The 13238-nt window shown below is 44.0% G+C and overlaps 1 protein-coding gene across 3 annotated transcripts; it reads right to left on the bottom strand.

Annotated features, from left to right (window-relative positions):
* Positions 1-1277: 1277 nt before the first annotated feature.
* On the bottom strand, positions 1278-11996 carry LOC106581275 (WSC domain-containing protein 1). 3 transcript variants are annotated; one of them, XM_014163234.2, is made up of 11 exons: positions 11369-11996; positions 6060-6296; positions 5492-5952; positions 5151-5265; positions 4978-5019; positions 4123-4307; positions 3460-3581; positions 3122-3296; positions 2712-2876; positions 2311-2511; positions 1278-2108 (listed from the first exon to the last, which is right to left on the bottom strand). In XM_014163234.2, exons 3-11 carry the CDS (start codon positions 5919-5921, stop codon positions 1756-1758), a joined length of 1788 nt encoding a protein of 595 aa, XP_014018709.1. In that variant the 5' UTR covers positions 5922-5952; positions 6060-6296; positions 11369-11996; the 3' UTR covers positions 1278-1755. The 3 variants fall into 3 exon arrangements, with proteins under 3 accessions (XP_014018709.1, XP_014018707.1, XP_014018710.1); XM_014163232.2 differs by having other exon boundaries at positions 5492-6296; positions 11369-11995; XM_014163235.2 differs by lacking the exon at positions 4978-5019 and having other exon boundaries at positions 5492-6296; positions 11369-11990.
* Between the last annotated feature and the right edge of the window lie 1242 nt (positions 11997-13238).

Raw genomic sequence — 13238 nt, 5'->3', positions numbered from 1 at the left:
AATTCTTTCTATTAATGATGTATGCTCTCAAAGCGATTTGATAGGAGGGACACCAAATCCAAGCTGGCTTCCCTTGACACTTTTTTTCACTTCCAGGACCATTCACAGTTGAGCTCGCACAGATCAACACTGATTGGACATTTTTTGTCTTTTTTTGTCAAGGGAGGCCAAATTCTCGCTGGCTTCCCTTGCATTCAATGCTACGTGTGGCAACAATGTCATACTCGTTTGGACCAGACAGCATCAGATAGATGGCCTACATGTAGAGAGACAGAGGGGCGCTGTTTCGCTCACTCTGATGCTTTCTCCTGTGAGATACATTCAGCCTCTTGCGAATTGAAGGAAAATTATGAAAGATAGAAAGATTATGTATAAAAAAATGTTTTTTGTACTTTGTTTGGGAAGCCTGGCTTTCCTTGGCGTCCATGAATACACGCCACTGATAATAACAACCCTACTTCGGCCCCCAATTAGAAAAATGCAGTCAGCATGAATTCCCCATTTCCCAGAATCCCACGTCAATATTTTATACCCATGGTTTCTGCTCAAATAAACCTTTTCATTTTCAGGATATACAAGCTTTATAATGTGTATTTGTGTAATAAGGCCTAATAGGAATACATGTAGTTCTGTATTTTGAACTATCACTTTAATCTGTTTTCGAAAAAACATTAAGCAAATATTTTCTATCAGTGTCGAATGCTGCAGACAGGGAGAGACAGAGAGAGAGAGACCAAGACAGAGATAAAGAGAGAGAGAAAGAGAGAGATAAAGAGAGAGAGAGAGAGAGAGAGAAAAGATACAGAGAGAGAGAGAGTACCATATTACACAATTGTAAATCCAGACACTCTGGTACATAGTGCATCGCCCACACAACCAGTGCTGCTGCGCTTATCAGCTCAGTACAGATTAGTTAGAGGACTAGCGACTTGCCCCTCTTCCCTGAGCTAAACCTGCAGGCTGGGACTGTATGTCTGTCTGGTCTTGTCCAGGGCTGCTCTCTTGAGCTGGGACAGATCATTCTGTCATGGGCCTGCTCACTCTCCCTCTCCTTCTCTCTAGGGATGTAGCACTCAAAATACAACATGACATCATTTTTCCACTTCCCTTGGCTGTAGTGTAGTTGATCCCTCAAGATAGTTTTTGAATAGTGGTATATTTTGTTTCATTCGGTTACTTGATGGTCTAATTATGTTTTATCAGTATTAACAACACCACCTTACAAACACTCCAATGTTAACTCATATTACAACAGTATCCCTTTCTGAAGACGTTGCTTGCATTAAATATTTTAAATGTCACTTTATTATGTTGTAATCCAATATATAGAGTTTTTATATTTTAATCACAATAACAAAATTCAAAAGTGGGTTGAACCACAGGATGTAGCCTATAGTTCTTATAGGATGTACCGTTTATTTAAAACAGAGGAAACCATTTCCATTGTTTGGTACACTTATAAGTTCACCCCCCAATAAGGCAATGTCCCAAAAAGCCTAACACTTCTAAAACAGAAAGGCAGTTCTTTGATAAACCAGTGCTTCTAAAACATAGAAAGTGTTCTGTGAGAATAGCCTCTGTGTATATGACTATGTTTCCTTTGCAGGGCACGCTCCTGATTTGAAACACTTTCTCTTGGGTTGGATAGGGGGTACCCATCCACCCGTGCCACCACAGCTAAAAGGCAGTGTAAACCGAGGAGGGACAGGGTAGTGGACAAGGTGGAGATTAGGGTGATCAGAGTTTAGCTGTCCATCATCTGGGCAGGTACTCCAGTGGAAGGCCTGTGTGGTTGCTGTCCCGGAGAGCCTGGTCCACCGCACGGATCAGTCCATCTATCAGTCCTCTCATGTCGGGTGTGAAGGGGTCGAAGGTGGGCTGCCGGGCCCCGGAGCGTTTGAAGTGTCCATCCTGGTTGCTCTCGGCACAAAGCAGTCTGTCCTCGGTCACTGTGGCGTTGAGGAAGGAGGTGATGGATCGTAGCTGTGGCACCAGCGCTGTCTGGAGTTCCTCAAAGTGGACCACTAAGACCCGCCGGCCGAACCGCAGCCAGTCCAGTACGTGCGACGCCCACCAGGAGGCATAGCTGCCTACAAACTCAGGCCACTCTACAAGGGGGGAGCAAGTTATTGTGCAGTACTTTTCAGAAAGAACAACGTCAACTCACACAATGCTGACAGACACACAGACCCTCCCTCCTGCAATAAAAAAAACACGGTCCCAGGAGGTCTCCTACTTTGGCTGGTGTACTATACTGTACATGACTAATACAAGCCACAATCAAACCCAGATTCCAGGCTGGCTCTGTACCTTTGGTCTTCCAGTGCTGATCAGAGGCGTATCCCAGATGTCCTGCACACTTCCTGTTGAACTCAGCCATGAGGGAACGGTACGGGTTCCTGATCAGCAGGATGACAGAGTCGTACATCTCTATCTCTCTCCTCCCACTCTCATGTGTTTTCACACAGATGGTCCGACCACTCTTCCAGTAATCCTTCTCGCCTTTGAAGCCTACACAACACCAAGACACAGATACACACACCATATGGGAAATATTTTGTTTTCGTCGTTGGCCGTATAAGCCAAGCCAGACAGAGGGGTATAGGTGATATCTTACATTTTTTTAAATCTTGAATTTATTATGGACAAATAGCTGGATCTGCACACCAGATGGCCAAGGACAGAAGTGGCTGTACAGTATAGGAGCTGACCTCTGTTGTAAAGGGTTCCATCAAAGTAGTAGCTGCCTGTGTAGTATCCTGTGGCCAACTCTATGAGGTGTCTGACCCAGGTGTTGCCTGCTCCTGGGAAGCTGGAGAGCGCTACCAATGAACTGGACTTCTCCGGTAGGAACTTCCTCTCTGTGCATCTGGAGTCTGGGAGAAAGAAGGAATTTAACATTTTAAATCAGGATGGGAATTGTACATAGTCTGCTCAGAAACATACTGAATTGCAGAAGACAAAAGCCAACACAATTTTAACAACTTGAGTGGAATTTTTATTTTGCGTGGTGCAAAGTGGAGTTTGGTGTCATGCTGGAGTGGTGCTTAAAATTATTTCACAAGGTTGGCTGTCCTGGATTTGAAGGAAGAATGCTTTTTTGGTTGTCTGACCGTGTTACCTTGGACAGGTGTCTGGTAGACCTGGTAGAAGCGCTGGAGGGTTGATGGTAAGGAGGCTTCAGTGGTGTTGCTCTGTGAACAGTGCTCCTCCTCGGCCGGCTCATGGAGAGTGAAGTCAGGAGTAGCGTAACCACAGAAACAGTCCAAACTCCTCAGCATAGCCAGAGGAAACTCCTAGGCCAGGCAAATTTGGTCACACTTTAAACAAACTAAAACTTATAATGGGTTTATAGGGCATTCAAAAAGTCTTCATAAGCACATCGTAAATGCTGAAACAATTTATTTATATGCAACGTCATACTGCAAAATCTTGACAACGGCACCCTAGGGGTCCAACCTTGTTAATGCAGGCCTCTATGCAGGACTGGGAGGTGAGGTTGGGCTGGAGCAAATGGACAAGAGATGTAGAGGAGCTGATCTCAGGCTCCCTAAAGCAGCCGCGGTAGCGCACGTTCCTGTCTGCAAACACAGGAGAGGTAGTTTGCACAGCTGCAAGTCTCAGCCATATGGCTTCAATACAGACCTATAACATATGTGAACATTCCCTGTAAGCAGAGCCCTAGACGTGTCTGTGTGGGTGTGTAGCAGATGCGTGTTCTACTGACAGTGAATGCGATGCTTTATCAGCTTGACTCAATCTCCTGCTGTTCCCCAGCTCTCAAGGTTGGACCAGGTCCCTGATACTCACATCTCCTGCTGTTCCCCAGCTCTCAAGGTTGGACCAGGTCCCTGATACTCACATCTCCTGCTGTTCCCCAGCTCTCAAGGTTGGACCAGGTCCCTGATACTCACATCTCCTGCTGTTCCCCAGCTCTCAAGGTTGGACCAGGTCCCTGATACTCACATCTCCTGCTGTTCCCCAGCTCTCAAGGTTGGACCAGGTCCCTGATACTCACATCTCCTGCTGTTCCCCAGCTCTCAAGGTTGGACCAGGTCCCTGATACTCACATCTCCTGCTGTTCCCCAGCTCTCAAGATTGGACCAGGTCCCTGATACTCACATCTCCTCTGGCCTGGAAGCACATCCTCCACCGTGAACACTGACAGGCGCCCAACACCTCCACAGGGGGAGCCTTTCTCCCCTTTACAGTCCAAGTTACACTCCTCGTCTCTCACACGCAGGCTGGTGATGTGGTTGCCACAGTAACACTCCGACCCATACTCCAGACCAGCAAACTGGTAGCCACTGTAATAAATGACATTCAGATAGATATAAAACTCTGGTAACAGTTTGCATCAACACACAAAGTATTCACAACACATCCGTAATCACTAAACAATCTGGTTCTTCGTAAAATAAACATATTTTATATATTGATTGCCTAAAGAGTCTTCCTTTTTCAAGAGGAATCTTTGTCTATAACTATGCTGAATCATACGTATAACACGAGAACATACAGTATGTTAATAATGAATTCAACAGCAATGCAAATGCAGCACGCTCCTCTACCCTAGGGGTTAATTAGGGGAGCACTGAATGTCTCGCTCCCTTTGCTCTGCTGCACAATTAATACTGACAGAGACTGAAGCAGTCTGCCTGCCTGTCACTCCCTAGTCCCTCACTGTAGATCACTCCATCTCTCCAACCCCCCCTCCTCAACTCCCTCAACATCTGCCCTGGGAGACCAGAGACTACAACACTCCTCGCTGCTCCTCTGCTCACACATCCTTAATTCGGAGGCTTCAATTTCTCAGCCTGGGACAAACCACCTAGTGCTCTGCTCCTGCAACGGTAGGTCTGTGCTTGCTCTCTTCCCCCCAAAATCTCTTCCATTACTAGTTAATACAAGTCAAGTATCGTGGAACTCCTCGGGTGAGCCTATGCCTATGCTATGCTAATTGTATGGTCTGCCTACCTGTGGGTGCATTCCAGATACACCGATTCTGTGCAGTTTAATCTGCAGAGATTATAGGAGGGGAATGGGGGTTATATAATGTTGATGAAATGCTCCTCCTGAGATGTGAAATACTTCCTGTGTTATGAAAGATCTGATAATAGTGTGTTGAGGCAGGATGGAGAGACAATTACCTCGCTGAGCAGGTATCCTGGCACATGGTGCTGGTCATTTTGCGGAAATCAGTGGATACAGACCCTTTCAAAGCCCGCTTCTTGGAATTGTCCAGGAAGCAGCCCATGTAAGAACCTTGCCATGAGAGCAAACAAACAAACAAACACATATACATAAATCAGCAAATCATTAGTTACAGGTTAAGTAGTTTGCCATTGTGTTACTTCATTTTGTCAACCACTTTTTCAGGTAGTGTCTCCAAAACTTGAGAAGTTGACACAAGTAGAATACAATACCCCTTCAGAATCTCCACTCTAAATGGCAGTGAATAATTTTCCTCATTTCTGGGACAGGTAGGTACCTTTTTGAGGCACATTCCTCCTGGGGGTGCTCCTCTCCACCTGCGACATATCCTTCTCCGTCATCAGGCTGTGGAACCAGCGCCGCCGCAGGTGTCGGATCTCCAGATTCCTCGACATGAGCCAGCGTGTTCCAGTCCTGTCATCCAACGGGCTCCCAGGCTTGTACCCCTGCCCCCTAGCCATGATCTGTGTGCTCCTGCCCCCGTAGCCTCCTACCCTGACGGGTGGCATCCCCAGGGCCCGGGGTGGTGAGGGTAAGGAGGGCAGGGAGGACAGTGGAGGGCTGGTGGCCCCTCGGTGGGTCACCACCAGGTTGGCCCGTTGGAGCAGCAGGACGCTCCCGGCCATGATGTAGGCCACACCCAGGAAGAGCAGGAACAGCTGGGTCCTCCGGAGGAAACGCTGCAGTCTGTAGAGGAGCTTGGCCATCGATCCCCTCTTTATCTCAGTCTACCGCTGGCTTCAAACATATACAGAGCTCTGGTGTAAAGCATTCTATCTCAGTAACATACTCTCTTGTCTAGTCATCTCAGCAATACGATTATTGTGGACTACAATACTTCTCACCACGAGAGGAATAGGAATCAGGAGTTGGTGGAGCCTAGTCGTCAAATGTCCTTAGATGTACCTCGACCATGATCCACTCAAGCAAGAGGTTCCGCTCCATAGCTTGTTGCTGTACGTATCTTGACTGTAATGCAAAGACACAGCCTCTTGAATCAGGATGATTCAGCCCGGAGCCAATGGAAGGCAGTCTGAATGAGGTCAAGGTTCAGCTTTCTCTTCTCATCCTCAAAGATGAAACTACAGATAGGAGACACAGGAGAGATATTGTGTTATTGAGGCAGAGTGGTTATGGTTGTACAGTGAGGGAAAAAAGTATTTGATCCCCTGCTGATTTTGTACGTTTGCCCACTGACAAAGAAATGATCAGTCTATAATTTTAATGGTAGGTTTATTTGAACAGTGAGAGACAGAATAACAACAAAAAAATCCAAAAAAATGCATGTAAAAATGTTCTAAATTGATTAGCATTTTAATGAGGGAAATAAGTATTTGACACCCTCTCAATCAGAAAGATTTCTGGCTCCCAGGTGTCTTTTATACAGGTAACGAGCTGAGATTAGGAGCACACTCTTAAAGGGAGTGCTGCTAATCTCAGCTTGTTACCTTTATAAAAGACACCTGTCCACAGAAGCAATCAATCAATCAGATTCCAAACTCTCCACCATGGCCAAGACCAAATAGCTCTCCAAGGATGTCAGGGACAAGATTGTAGACCTACACAAGGATGGAATGGGCTACAAGACCATCGCCAAGCAGCTTGGTGAGAAGGTGAATACAGTTGGTGCGATTATTCGCAAATGGAAGAAACACAAAAGAACTGTCAATCTCCCTTGGCCTGGGGCTCCATGCAAAATCTCACCTCGTGGAGTTGCAATGATCATGAGAACGGTGAGGAATCAGCCCAGAACTACACGGGAGGATCTTGTCAATGATCTCAAGGCAGCTGGGACCATAGTCACCAAGAAAACAATTGGTAACACACTACGCCGTGAAGGACTGAAATCCTGCAGCGCCCGCAAGTCCCCCTGCTCAAGAAAGCACAGATACAGGCCCGTCTGAAGTTTGCCAATGAACATCTGAATGATTCAGAGGACAACTGGGTGAAAGTGTTGTGGTCAGATGAGACCAAAATTAAGCTCTTTGGCATCAACTCAACTCGCCATGTTTGGAGGAGGAGGAATGCTGCCTATGACCCCAAGAACACCATCCCCACCGTCAAACATGGAGGTGGAAACATTATGCTTTGGGGGTGTTTTTCTGCTAAGGGGACAGGACAACCTCACCGCATCAAAGGGATGATGGACGGGGCCATGTACCGTCAAATCTTGGGTGAGAACCTCCTTCCCTCAGCCAGGGCATTGAAAATGGGTCGTGGATGGATATTCCAGCATGACAATGACCCAAAACACATGGCCAAGGCAACAAAAGGAGTGGTTCAAGAAGAAGCACATTAAGGTCCTGGAGTGGCCTAGCCAGTCTCCAGACCTTAATCCCATAGAAAATCTGTGGCGGGAGCTGAAGGTTCGAGTTGCCAAACGTCAGCCTCAAAACCTTAATGACTTGGAGAAGATCTGCAAAGAATAGTGGGACAAAATCCCTCCTGAGATGTGTGCAAACCTGGTGGCCAACTACAAGAAACATCTGACCTCTGTGATTGCCAACAAGGGTTTTGCCACCAAGTACTAAGTCATGTTTTGCAGAGGGGTCAAATACTTATTTCCCTCATTAAAATGCAAATCAATTTATAACATTTTTGACATGCGTTTTTCTGGATTTTTTTGTTATTATTCTGTCTCTCACTGTTCAAATCAACCTACCATTAAAATTATAGACTGATCATTTCTTTGTCAGTGGGCAAACGTACAAAATCAGCAGGGGATCAAATACTTTTTTCCCTCACTGTACATGTCTCTATTATAAAGGAGAGGAGGTGAGCCTAAGTCACCAATTCCTCCTCTACAAGTTGGCAAACTATAAGTTCCATGTCTACTTGTTTACAATACGTAGTTGACATGCATGACACAAAACCAATTGCCTGAATGGTCTCAAAACTAGATCCTGCTCTTGTTCGCGTAACCTCTCACCTTCATCTCAGACTCAGCTTTGGAACACGGCCCAGTCCTAAACAAAGGCTTGACATGTGGTGGCTTTCTTTCTCGCCAACACCAAGGGAGACCAGAGTGGAATGGAAATAAGCTTAGAGAAACATTATTTTCATGAGTTTATAGAGTAACTTGCAGATGCAAGTTTTCCTTCACAAAAATAATAGTTTTAGTAGCGTTAGCCAGTGATTACATTACGTTTTTTAACAAGAATGACTTATTTCCACCACAATGCGAGATTCACTGTGTCATCATCTAATCCATTACTTTCTGACATGAACCAACAGTGTGAGGTTAACACATTTAGCTCAGTCAGCTTTTCAACCCCCTCCCTTTCAGCAATAACATACTTGTCCTCTACTCATACAGGCCCTCTACCTACATGAACCAACAGTGTGAGGTTAACACATTTAGCTCAGTCAGCTTTTCAACCCCCTCCCTTTCAGCAATAACATACTTGTCCTCTACTCATACAGGCCCTCTACCTACATGAACCAACAGTGTGAGGTTAACACATTTAGCTCAGTCAGCTTTTCAACCCCCTCCCTTTCAGCAATAACATACTTGTCCTCTACTCATACAGGCCCTCTACCTACATGAACCAACAGTGTGAGGTTAACACATTTAGCTCAGTCAGCTTTTCAACCCCCTCCCTTTCAGCAATAACATACTTGCATTTGCAGGAACCAGATTGCATTCGTCAATCTCAACTGGGCCATACAATACTTTTTAAACCATGTGTTTCATTATAGAGGTAATGACAGTTTTCCACTGAGTTGTGGGTAGCATCTTCTTTCTTGAAAATGAATAAAAAATAGGAACCCTTCAGTTTAAAGCTGAACCTTTCACTAATGAATGTAAATTATTGCTCAAACAAAGCAGTTTAACCAGGACTTTGTGTATGGCATTAACAATTTAAGGCATTAATCACATGCAAAATAGGCTACTTTGAAATGGAGAATAAACTTTAGAAACCAGATTTAAGAAGTATAGGAAGCCTGGCAATAAAGCACTGCCGTGACTAAGAGAGCCTTTACAGACAGATACATTTATCCTTCCAAAAACCAGCCAAATCTCTTAATAAGTTTCAGGACAAGATAAATCTCTTGCAGAGTCAGACAAATCTCTCGAATTTTCATCCAAATTCATATCCCGATATGCCAGACAGAGCTCCCTCTTACACATTTTATTTGTTTTGCCTCAGAGGAACTGCCTTGCCCCAGGCAAGCACTGAGGCACTTCTTTAGTTGCTCTTCTTTGTTTTTCTTTTCATGGTGCTCCTTACTTCCTGGAACCCACGGACTGTCTTCAAGTGCAGTACAGACAAGGTGATTATCATAAACATAGTTGTGCTCTAGAGTAAGCTCCCTTTCATATGCTTTAGCCTACTTTCACATCTTAGACAATCTTGTACATTTTGCCAGTTTTAATTTTGTTTTTTCCAATAAAAAACCTTACTGTGGCATTTCTGCAAATCTTTTTCTTTTTGTGACCAAATTTATATAAATGTATTTGTTTTTATAAGACAGGAGCATCAGTCCAAGAGTATCAGTTATTTATATGTATATATTTCTGTAAATTCTGACCCAGATTTTAGGGTATGAGCTGAGACTATGCTAAGCCAAGGACAGCCTCTGCATGCGTGACCTGTGTGGAATACACTCAGCCACTCCTGAGAGTGGTCCAGGGCCAGCACTTACCAATCCTTTAAGAGCCAGCCAGCAAGGGATATATATGTAGTGCTGCATTAATATTTTGTTAGTAAATGGACCATCTTGGGTTATTTACACTTTGTGTTTCATTTCCATTTGCAGATTGATGGGCCAAGCCATAAACAAACCACAGTCACTAAAAACCACTCAATAAATGGCTGCAAAGATGATTGCAAATGCCACATCCTGGACACATTTATATTGACTACTGAAATAAAATGGATCCATATGTAAAGAATGAGTAGCTGCACCAAGCTCTGCTGCAACAAAACGTGTACTGTATTTATTGAAGAACACCTGGTTATGCCTGCAAGTGTGTTTAGCAAGTGATTTGCAGAAAGTTTTAACTGCAGTTACAGAATGTTCTGTTGTAATATTTTGCTTCATCTGTCTATAGCTGATGTTGGAAATGGTATGAATCCCCTACTGGGTCTTCTATTGAATTTGTATTGAAGATTAGTATTTTTGTAAATCTATGATCCAACATAGCACAAAGTTGTTGTTTTTTCCTTCATCCTTTATATAGCCAGTTATGGCTTTGAGGAGGACATGTTTGTCTTCTGTCTACTCCACATGTGACTGGTGGCATGCTGGCATAATACCTGATCCTCTGACACATTCATTTCCACCTCCATTTTCCGAACCCTGACAACTAGCCTCCAACCATTCTGCCTTGCAACCTTCCACCATTCCCCTTTTCCTACCATGGCCCCAGCTGCTGAACCCAAATGCCCAGGAGGCTGTAGCTTGTGATCCACCCTGGAACACAAATCAGCTTACACAAACAGCCCACTGAATACCCCATTCAATACTAGATTGGAGGGAGAGGGTGTGTGTGTGTGTGTGTGTGTGTGTGTGTGTGTGTGTGTGTGTGTGTGTGTGTGTGTGTGTGTGTGTGTGTGTGTGTGTGTGTGTGTGTGTGTGTGTGTGTGTGTGTGTACAAGAGAGGGGGGGTCTTTCTCTTGGGCTTTGTGGAAAGAAAACAGAGGGAGAAATTCTCCACTGAGAGCTGTGTAATGATCTGTTGTGTCTTGGGGATCAACCTAGCAGCAATAAGGACTCCCACTTCGATGCTGTATCATATTCAAAATGGTTTTGAATTAAGACTGTGGTAGAGCCCTTTCTAAATGCCGTTATAAGTTGGGGAAAAGTGGGACTCAATATATGAGGAAATATTTGCCAATAAATCATAGGTTTAATTTCAACTGATCAAAAACAATCTAGTATCTATAATTCCACTTGTTTGCATCATGTAGATTTTCGCATGGCCTCGATGCATTATTTATGCATCACATCAATTAACAATAACCTACAACAACCCTTTTAAATCACCAAAGTCACATTTGAGGCTATGTTTTCAATTGCTGTTCAGTAGTCTATAAAAGTTCACGGGTTAGACCATGCACAAATGACTTATTAACACGTTAGGACATCAACATAGAATCATCCCTAAATCAATACAGCTCCACAATTACAAACATACTGTAGGTCTTACCATAACGCCAGTATCTCGATAGTAGGCTAGGCTAAAACAAACGAACGAAAAACGAATCATTAACAAAAGCTACATATGTTAATTCTGCACATCCTTCATAAATGGCATCCGAGTGTTCAGTCCTTCAGTGTTTCTGAGTCGAATTGGCGCTCATCATTGTATGTGGCGATGTTTATGTCTCCTCTTCGTCGGCCTCGTCTCATTCCTTTTATTTTCTTATGTAATGCCTTCTAACGCGAAATCATTAGAAAAACAATAATCCCAATATGTTAATCCTCGCCATGTCGCCTCGGTCACACACACAGCAGAGCAGCATCACGTTTGTCTCTATTCGCGCACAGACCCAACTGTTTAAGCGGACAGAGATAGGGATACAGCGCGCATGCTCTTCAAGTATACTCCTCACAGCTCACTGGGGCTTCGATGTCCACTGTGCACGTTTTCCACATTGTCTGCCTAATACAGCGTAAACCTGCATTCTATTGCATTCGATAATATTTACATTATTTGTAAGAATCATATCAAATATAAAAAATAAGTATATTTACTTTCTGTCATCACGTTCATTGTGATATATCAATTAGGCTACATCATGGAACGCTGTCATTCATTTGTTTAAATACTGTAATTCTAGACAGGTGCCCCTGGTTTAACAGACACCTATTAATGTCTGTGAAATATCGGTGAAAATAGAGGTTGGCTTCTGATCTTTTTTTTGCTGTAGACTGGAAGCGTCCGATGGCGGGGGAATATGTGTGGCTTGAATTTGAAATAGCAGACTCCAACAGCTGCATCGGTGTTATGACCTCGATGGATCAATGAGATCAGCGCTAGCCTGAAATGACAAACAGAGTGGAAGGGATGATGGAAAGGGGTGCAGCTGTGGATGCTACATTGGCAGTTTGTAGTGCTAGTCTATTAGGCTGTGTTCAGGACAATTCTGATCTTTTTTTTTCACTAATTGGTATTTTGGCCAATCAGATCAGTTCTGAAAAATATCTGATGTGAAAAGATTGGATGTGATTGGTCAAAAGACCAATTAGTGGGAAACATATCAGAATTGGGCTGTCTGTGTAAACGCAGCCTGACTGACCTGTTAATGAGGATGGTTGGAACATAGGAGAGGGAAGACTTTCTGCTGGCTTCGCTTGTTTACCTGAAAAACAGAGTGAAATACGGAGGAGAAAAAAATATAGTTATTTTTCACTCACACACACACACACACACACACACACACACACACACACACACACACACACACACACACACACACACACACACACACACACACACACACACACACCAGATGATTGTTTAACTGAATTCTCCAGTGGACTTGGTGCTAGTCGATAGGCTTGGTTTTACTGTAGATGGAGAATATAGTGGCTGGAGAAGGAACAGGTCTTAGTGCAATTAGAAATGGATAGTTATAGAACCGATCAGATAGAGCATCACACTGCACTGGTGACAGCTCTGGCCATTGCTCCCTGCCTCCCCTGCTAGATTGAAATAGTTCATCCCTGAGTGGTTGGCTCGTAATGAACACACTGATTACTTTTCCTAATTAGAAACAGACACACGGAAAGGGTCTCTGTATAGAACAGCAGGTCAAGTATTACTGTAAAACATCTCATCCGTCACAGATCCTCACTGCAGTGCAAACTCCCACACACCTCTCCCATGGGTATATGAGCTTCATATGACCTTTATGCTATCTTGAGCCTTTGGAGAAGCTCTCGTATTTACACTTACATTTCACTCCTGTACAGTCATTCTGCTTGTATCGACAAAAAAAGCTAATTTATTACCCAGAGTGCCTTGTGTCAATGTGCACAACACCATGCAAACTACAAGTACTGTAATTACAGCT

This window comes from Salmo salar, chromosome ssa20, assembly GCF_905237065.1.
Source record: "Salmo salar chromosome ssa20, Ssal_v3.1, whole genome shotgun sequence".
In the NCBI taxonomy this organism is placed as follows: domain Eukaryota; kingdom Metazoa; phylum Chordata; class Actinopteri; order Salmoniformes; family Salmonidae; genus Salmo; species Salmo salar.
The sequence above is the reverse complement of the archived record's forward strand: the minus strand, read 5'-3'. Positions and strand labels throughout refer to the sequence as shown.

What these genes read in the sequence shown, in the direction of transcription:
- LOC106581275 (XM_014163234.2), bottom strand. Translation starts at nt 5,921, where the DNA reads ATGGCCAAGCTCCTCTACAGACTGCAGCGTTTCCTCCGGAGGACCCAG. An exon ending in GCTTCCAGGCCAGAGGAGAT is followed by an intron (nt 3,582 to 4,122) that starts GTGAGTATCAGG and finishes CTGTGTTTGCAG; the next exon opens with ACAGGAACGTGCGCTACCGC. An exon ending in TGGAACCCTTTACAACAGAG is followed by an intron (nt 2,512 to 2,711) that starts GTCAGCTCCTAT and finishes GGTGTTGTGTAG; the next exon opens with GCTTCAAAGGCGAGAAGGAT.